An 8,589-nucleotide genomic window follows, 5' to 3' on the forward strand; every position below is an offset into this window, starting at 1 on the left:
AAAAAAAAAAAACATGAAAGGAGACAGAAACAATTCCAGGGAAAAGGACTTTGGTAACAGCATAGAAACCACCATTTAACCTTGGGTTTTCTTTTCTTTTTCTTTTCGAGACAGAGTTTCTCTGAGTAGCCCTGGCTGCCCTGGAACTCACGTTGTAGACTGACCTCGAACGCAGAAATCCGCCTGCCTCTGCCTCCCGAATGCTGAGATTAAAGGCGTGTGCCACCACACCTGACTCAACCTTGGGTTTTCTTTTGTTAAAAAGAACAGAAGTGGGGAAAGATCTGGGAGGATTGGGGGAGGGGAAAACATGATTAAAATACATTATTTAAAAGTTGTTTAAGTAAATTTTTTTTTAAAGAGCAGAAAACAAACTAAGATGACAGATGAAATTTGAATTGGGTGTATAGATTACATGATAGTACCCCATAAAGGCTAATTTCCTCATTTTGATACCCCTGTTGTGGGGGGTGCATGAGATCTCTTCAACACATGGTAAAGAAATACCATATCCCCAACTTTTAAACAACTCAAAACCTTTCAAGAGCAAAGACCGCTGTGGTGGTTTGGATGAGAATGTCCCTCACAGGCGCTTGTATTTGCAAGCCTACTCCCTGGTAGACGGACCGTTGGCAAGGACTGAGGGATGTGGTCTTGCTGGAGGAAGTGCATTGTTGAGGGTGGACTTTGAGGTTTCGAAAGCCTACTGCAGGCCTGGTCCTCCCCCAAATCTTTGCCTGCTGATTATAGGCAAGCTCTCAGCTCCTGTTCCAGAATGACGCCTACGCCTCCATGCTTTCCACTGAGACGACCATAGACTAGCCCTGTAAAACTGCAAGCAAGCTCCAACTCAGTGCTTCATTTTTTAAGAGTTGCCTTGGTCACAGTGTCTTTTTACAGCAGTAGGACAGAATAGCACAGAAAATTTTGATACCTGGTGACATACGGATTAAAAGGAAGCCAAGAAATCGTCAAGTCCTTGCAACCTTGCTCTGAGTGTGAAATCCTGTTTTAAAATGATGTCTTTATTTTAAACTTTAAAAAGAACCAGCTTGAATACATTAATGAAAACATTGTAAGTCATGTTCAAAAATAAACTCCAGAGTTGGAGTGCCTGCGAAGTACTTAACAGTGCTGAAGTTCCCAGCTTACAACTGACCCTAGCTGTAGCTTCAGGGGCCCTCTTGTGGCCTCCATGAGCATACCACACACAAATAAAACCGAGTCCCCCAAAACAAAACAAAACAAAAAATCAAAATTCTAGTAGACATGCATTCTTTTTTTTTTTTTTTTCCCATAAAGCACATTTAAAAAACAGTTTTTGTTTTCAAGCGTCCTTTGGTAACATTGTGCGGATACAAAGAAGAGAGGAAACACAATGGAGTTGTTTGCCAATCACTATAATACTGACTTTCAGTTTTAAAAATCTATAACAAGTAAATTTGAGCAAATACTTTTGGTATTATCAAATGATGACTAATATGCTAATTTTTTCCATTGAATAAGATATTTTAGTTTACTTAGCAGTTCGTCCTGGATTTCTTTACTTTGGAAGTTATAGGGTAGGAGTGGAGTGTGCTTTTTTAAAAAAGAATTCTGAAGAAATGCTTTTTTCTTTTTGGAATAGAAAAACAATTTGTATCTTATATTTGTGCTTGCAACATTGACATTTCAATTTCAGATCTTTTGTCAAGCAGAAAATAAAGTTTAAAGTAATCCACTAGAGGGCAGCAAAGGATCATACCATCATCCCCAAACCAAAAGACCCAAACAAGTCAGCTACTTTTATCCTAAGATCCAGGTCTACTTCCCCCTACTTTATAAATGGAGTCAATCGTTCTCTCATAGGTCTTTTCGCCTTGACTTTATTTAAGCTGCAGTTTTAAAGCAGATCAATACATATTCTCTTACTCTTGTTCCTGTCAGTGAATGTTTTACCACAACCAAGAACTCAAGGTTTCCCTTCCTCACAAGCAACTGAAGATACTTATTTCTTCTTTGAATATGGTATTTGGTCCACATCTGGGAATGTATTAAGTGGATAATATAGATTTAATGTAATGATCACAATGCATAATAGACTAATTATTTTTAAACTAGAAGTTCAGGGAGGTATATGGGGATTCAAATATTACCCAGAAATTCATTTTTTAAAGCCTTGATTTGATTCCTCACCCCCTCCCCCACACTGTGTTCACTCGACTGATTAATACAGAGATCCACTCCCTCTCAGTGGGATTCCTTTGTCCTTGGCTTCTGTTGATTTTTTTTCTCCCTTCTCCGTGACTCATGTTCTTACCCGTGTTTGTTTCATTTTGCTATAATCCAGAACATTCTGGATTTGAAGGCAATTGAAGAGATGAATTTCTTCTTAGAATACGATCTTCTATCCGCAGTTTACCAAACCAACTACAGCTCACAGCCTAAATTTCCCTAAATGTGGGCTTGTTTTTTTTTGTTTTTTTTTTGTTTTTTTGTTTTTTTTTAAACTTCAGTTTCTTCAGCTATAGAGTAGAATTCATAATAGACTCTTCCTGGCGGCGATGTCACGACAATGGAGTTGTTCCCTGCATAGCCCCTGGAATAGCGCTTATGAAGCTAACGCTAGCTGGACCCCAATCATCATTATTATGAACATTTGAGGCACACTTTTCTTTGTACCCATAAGGACATAGTCATACATCAATAAATACAAACTGTATACTTTTCCCCCTTACATTTGTTACTTTAAGTTTTCCTTCCTGTGGGCTAGACTTTGCCTACTGTGCTGGAGTGTAGTAATTAAATGCTCTGGCTATAAGTGATTGTGGGCACCGTTCACAGATCCCTGGCCCTTAGGATATCAAGTCTGGAGCCAGGCCTCGCTGTATGCTTATTGTCCACAGAGTGGACATTTAATGGGGGGGAATAACCCGCGCAGAGCCCTGAGCTACAGATGGAATGCTATTTTGGGTTTGGCTTTGGATAGAGGTATTATCAACCTCTTCGGTTTCCGCCTCTCATGTGCTGAGACTACAGGTGTGCCATCATGTCATGTTTGGGTTTCTTCAAGCAGAGAAATTAGAATACAGGAAAGTGCACGGGACAAACTGCAGGTTTGTCTAGATGCTAACAAAGAGGACAGTGGAGGTGTGGCGAGGCTTGCAGAGGGTTTTCCCAGCCAATCTGATACTCTAGATCTCTGGTTCTGAGGGCTAAGTCTGAGCCAGGGTACACAGACTATTTTAATCCTGATGCTTAATTAGCAATTTGTGGTTTGAAAAGTCAGTAAAGGTTTGATGTTATCCTGGGGAGGTGGGGGGTGAGGGGTGGGAGGGGTGGGAAGAAGGACCAGGAAGTCAATTGTGAGAGTTTGTCTCCTGGAAATGATAGGGTCACTGCACCCATGATTCCTTAGCAACAGATTGCATAAAAAAGGCCTGAAAATGATATCAATACACACATTAACTTGGAACGGAGAGAGCTCATAGCTCCCACTCTTAAACCAAGAACTACAGACAATTAACAGCAACAGAGAGAAGGAGAATTAGTCTTTCCAAGGAGTGAGTCTCCTGTTTGTATCTAGTACCAAGTGCTCATCCCTGAAACTGCACACACACAGACACACACATAGACACACACACACACACACACACACACACACACACACATACACAGACAGCACTAAATGTACTAAGAAGTTGTATTTCTTTTTTATATATTTATTTCTATATCATATGAGCAAAGATTTCCATGCACATGCCAACAGAATATAATTTTTATGTTTTTGGATTCCTAGATATAGATAGGTAAATTGCCATCTGAACAAATGGAGTAGTGTAATTTATACCTTGCGTATAGAATTAACTGTATTATATTAAAATTTCTACTCATCAGAATACCCTGGGCATCTCATCTAGTACTAATGGGCTTAATTTCTTCATGTGAAAACTAAGAACAATATACATCATTCACATCGTTGTTGGGAACATTCATGAAATATTCTATATAAAGGCATTTAGCACAATTTTGACACTTTTTTTTCTTCAACTATTATTTATGATCTTATTATTGCAACTACTGAGTCTAGCACGCCACTATTGTGCCTTAAACAATGCTTGGTCTATTGCTCATGGGAGGTAAGTATTTATTGAATTTAAGCTGCTTGTCAAGTTCAGAAGTGCATTTTACTTAGTAAATTAGCTCATGGGTCAAGGCAAGTCTCTACATATCATCTAACCATACTTCCTTACTCCAAAAACTAAGGAGTGTTCCATGTTTCCTGCCTACAGGCTTGTGTCAACTACAGGATTTAAAAGCTGTTTTGGTAATACTCCGCATGAACAAGGTAAGCCAGGAGCAGGAACTCTTCCTGTAAATTCTTTGTGACTCTGCGCTCTTGTGGTCTTAGATGACTCGCATTAAGGAATGTGACTTTTAATGATGTGCCGCAGCCGCACCTAAATTAGGAAATGTATGGCCATAAGAGCTCTTCCTGATGCTTGTCTGCTGCTCTTCCCCTGTCTCCTTCCTCTTCTCTTCCTCCTTTCTTCCCCTTCTAACTTATTTTCAGAAATGATAAGTTTCAGACTTGAGCTATCATATTCCAGCACAAAGAGATTTCAGTAAGTAGTGTAGCTTTGTGATCGGGGTCATCTTGAGACAGTTGACTGCTTAGTATGAGTGCAAGCTAAATTTTTGAAAAAATGCAAATATTTTTCTATGTAATCATTGTCTTTAACTCTTTCCTAAAGGAAAAAAATCTTTATTTTCCAGGTTTTTTTCTTGCTAGCTTCAAAAACCTTGCTATGAAGAAAAAATAAGAGACAGAAATGAATATTAACTTAATCATTAAAATTAAAGAGTTATAGAGTGTTATTTTGCATAAACTATAGCATTCTTAACCTGATTTATGCATTTATATATTTGTCTGTTTGGAGCCATCTAGCCATGGTAACATTGTGTTTTCTCTCCTGCTTGCCTCAGCCACCGAGATGCTGGTATTAAAAGGACATATTACCTACCACACCAGGCTTAAGCAACATTCTCAAAGTTACACACTGAAAGAGTATGGCTAGCAGGTACACAGCTCTGAGTCTGATCCCCATCATTGCAAAAACCAGATTCAGCGTTACACACAGGAAACAGTGGCAGGAGGATCACAAGTTCAAGGTCATCTTCTGCTACCTAGCTAATCTGAGGCCATCCTGGGCTATGCAAGACAATAGGTGAGGGGTTTCAGATCTTGTTAGCAGTGTTTGATTCCTCTGATATCCTACCCTCATTTAACCCTGCCATTGCTAGATGACTCAATGTTATTTTTTTGTCTCGCTCAACTCAGAACCTACATATATTTTGTTAAACTATTTTGTTTTAAAAGTCACTTTAAATTTACATTATAATTGTTCTAATTCCCCATCTAAGTTTTTTATAAAATATGATGCATCAATTATTAAACTATCACATTGTGTCATGTAGATATGCACAATTATTATTTGACAGTTAAAACAAATTTTAAATGTTACATTTATTCATTATACTGAAACTGTGAAAGCTAACTGGCTTTCTGCCTTCTATGATCATAGTTGTTTTTTTCATTCATTTATAGACCCAAATATTTTAGTTTTATAACTTTAAAAATTAATTAATTACATCTTATTCACCAGTGCTAAGGATTGGATTTATCTGTATTTATTTAGCTATGCCATGGAGCTATACTTGGATCTGAATAATTGTTTCCATATAACCTAGGGTGGCCTTAGAATTTTGTTTGTCCTGTCTCTGTATTCCAAGGGTGGGGTAAGAAGTGTGTATCCTCACACCTAGCATTATTTTTACATCCATAGCATAAGATAATAAAAATTGTACACACTAATAATTTTTAATTTGCATTTTGCTAGGTATCTTATTAGATACTATAAATATTTATTTAATTTAGTACAAGCATATTCACTTCTACATGACAAACACAATCACTGTTTTATGACAAATATATAGTACAGTCTTAGCTCAAAAAAAAAAAAAAGAAAGAAAGAAAGAGAAAAGGAGAAACTACCAATCCAGTTTCTCACTGATCATAGCTTTCAACCTCTCTTCACAACCCAACAAGTTTGTTGTGCAAACCAGTCATAACCTTTAGCCCTCCTGGAAAAATATGTAAGAGACTTCACTTAGTTTTCCATCCTTCTAAGCCTTTCATAATCATTTCATATTAAACTTATACTTGTATATAAACTTGCCCTCTTATACTTGTATATTTTTGAGGTTTTCATGTTGAGTTATATTAGTTTTTACATGCATTTTTTTTCTACAAAAAGAATGATACCCCATCCCCACCCCAGTTTGTAATTTAATTTCTTCGAGAAAACTAACCAACTAACCAATAAGTATTGCTCATACTTTAAGGAAAAACAAACAAACAAAAAACCGGAAAATAAGGAATACAAGCCTTTAGCTAAATAACCTCATTTCAAGGGACATGTCTGTGAAACTCACTCTTAGTATGTGTTGTCCATTGGGAGTCATGATGTTTGTCACCAGGGAAATAAAAGCATTCCAGTTGTCCCCATTGCTTCTGCCATTTGACACATATTCATTAGATACCCATGTTCTCAATTCAGTGAGGACACATTGACTTGGCTCCTTACAATACTTAGTGAGTTCTGCATAGTAATTTTGCTTGTTAGACACGTGGACAATTTAGAATGTTTAGACAGATTTCTATTTTTTTTTTAGGCAAGCCTTTGCTGGATTTTAGAGAACTCTTACTTGTTCTGACAGTTTATACTCTGGTTTTATAAAGCATTATAAAGTGTAAAGGCAACTCATCCATCTGTCAGTGACAGGCTCTTTATTAGTTGCAAGAATGGTCATGTTTCCTACAGTGATCTAATTTTTCAAAAGTCAGAGGCTGCAGGGCAATTAGCCAAGAGCAAACATAATAATCAAGGTAATTCTTTCTCAGTTGCAGAGACAGAGATCTTAGTTGGTACCCGGTAAATCTCAAGTAAGAAAAGTTTAAATATTTTTCATCTGTGTAAGACCTGTAGCTCTTAAGCATTCTCTCCATTAACCACTCAATCCATTTCAACCAGAGCAAATGGAAAAACAGAGAAAGCGGGACACAAAGGGACCATGCCTGTAATTCCTCTTAGGGGAGGCTGAAACTGTAGGCTTTTAGTTTGACAACAGTGTTGGGAACACAGCAAAACACTCTTTCAAGTCTTCCTAGGAGGAAGAATGAGAAAGAAGGAGGGGAAGAGGGTATAGTCAGTTGAGAGAAGAGATTTTAGGGGACACTTTAAAGGAGACAACACTTTCATACATGATTCACCAATCAACATGAATGCAGGTGAAGTAGACATTTACCCCATTTTATAAATGAAACTCAGACATTAAGAAGTTTGCCCAAGAAAACAAAGTAGTCATGGTTAAAGGCTACTCCTGACTTTCAGAGACCCAGTTCGTAAAGACCATACAGTAGGTGCTGCCTGGACTCTGGATTAGATAGGAACTCACCATGTTTACACAAGTTCAGGAGTAATGGTTTACCTGTGGTCCTGCAAAGACAATGCTGAGAATCCAGGCCAGGCTGATCATAGACTGTTCAAGCTTGCTGTTGCTTTGTACAGCAAGGGGCTGAGTGATGGCCAGGGAGCGGTCCAGGCTAATCACCACCATCATGAAAGCCGGGGCATACATAGAGAAGAGCTTCAGATAGCTGAGAACTTTGCAAAGGAACTCCCCAGCATACCACTGAACAGTAATATTCCACATCCCATCCAGTGGCATGACAATCAGAGTCTCCAGCAGGTTGGCCAAGGTCAAGTGCTTTAAAAGCACCTTCATCCTTGAGAGCCTTTTTCCTTTCTTCCTCTTCTGAGTCCACTTCTGCAGCTTCAACAAGAAGGAAGCATTGAAGGCAGTAGAGAGTAGGAAAAGGAAGAAAGTCACAGTTACTCGGATCTTTCCAGATACGGTTAGAGTTGGGAGCTTGCCCTGTATCAGCGGGATGCTGTTGTTGATGGCCGAGCAGTGATTTGGGTCCTGCTCAAGAGATGCATTGGCAGCCATATTTCTCCAAGGACAGGCTTCAAGAGTGGAGTCTCTGTTACTTCTGATGTTTTATTGTAACTGAACACGAAGCGCTGTTGATTTCTGCCTCCTTTAGATGGAAACGTCACAGGTTAGCACTTATGCCTAATTTATTTTTCCCAAGATACTCTGGACTTAACGTGAAAGATCAAGGTAAACTTGTTTTTCAGTTTATAATCTAAAAGAGTGCTAACAGAACATGCCAAGCACTCCCGAAGGCCAAGTGTAACTGTAGCCCCTCAACAGATGGCCCGTCTTTCAAGGCGTTTTATCGTAGGCGAGGAAGGACACTCGGAGTCTAATTCTGATGTTGAAAGTGACTCATAATATCATCCAATTAGCTTTAATGAATATGTTTTCTAAAAACTGTTGTGACTAGATAGATACAAAATGAAATACAGAAAAGTAATTTAAAAATCCTGATCTAATTAAAAATCTGTTGTTTGAAGACCATACTTCTCAAAACAATTGCTTTTCGAATGTATAATGCTGAATAGTCACACGAGAGAATTATAT

At 38.3% G+C, this 8,589-nt stretch overlaps 1 protein-coding gene across 2 annotated transcripts in view; it reads right to left on the minus strand.

Annotated features, from left to right (window-relative positions):
- The window catches only part of Gnrhr (gonadotropin releasing hormone receptor), a 17,310-nt gene extending 9,184 nt beyond the window's left edge, over positions 1-8,126 (minus strand). Inside the window, exon 1 of one of the 2 annotated variants that reach the window (XM_021211179.1) lies at positions 7,531-8,126. In XM_021211179.1, the coding sequence (XP_021066838.1) occupies positions 7,531-8,052 (522 nt within the window). In that variant the 5' untranslated portion in view covers positions 8,053-8,126. The remainder of the gene's footprint in view (positions 1-7,530) is intronic. The other variant, XM_021211178.1, reaches the window with a different exon arrangement.
- Positions 8,127-8,589: the final 463 nt, after the last annotated feature.

The sequence above is a fragment of the Mus pahari genome, chromosome 13 (assembly GCF_900095145.1).
Source record: "Mus pahari chromosome 13, PAHARI_EIJ_v1.1, whole genome shotgun sequence".
Classification (NCBI taxonomy): Eukaryota; Metazoa; Chordata; class Mammalia; order Rodentia; family Muridae; genus Mus; species Mus pahari.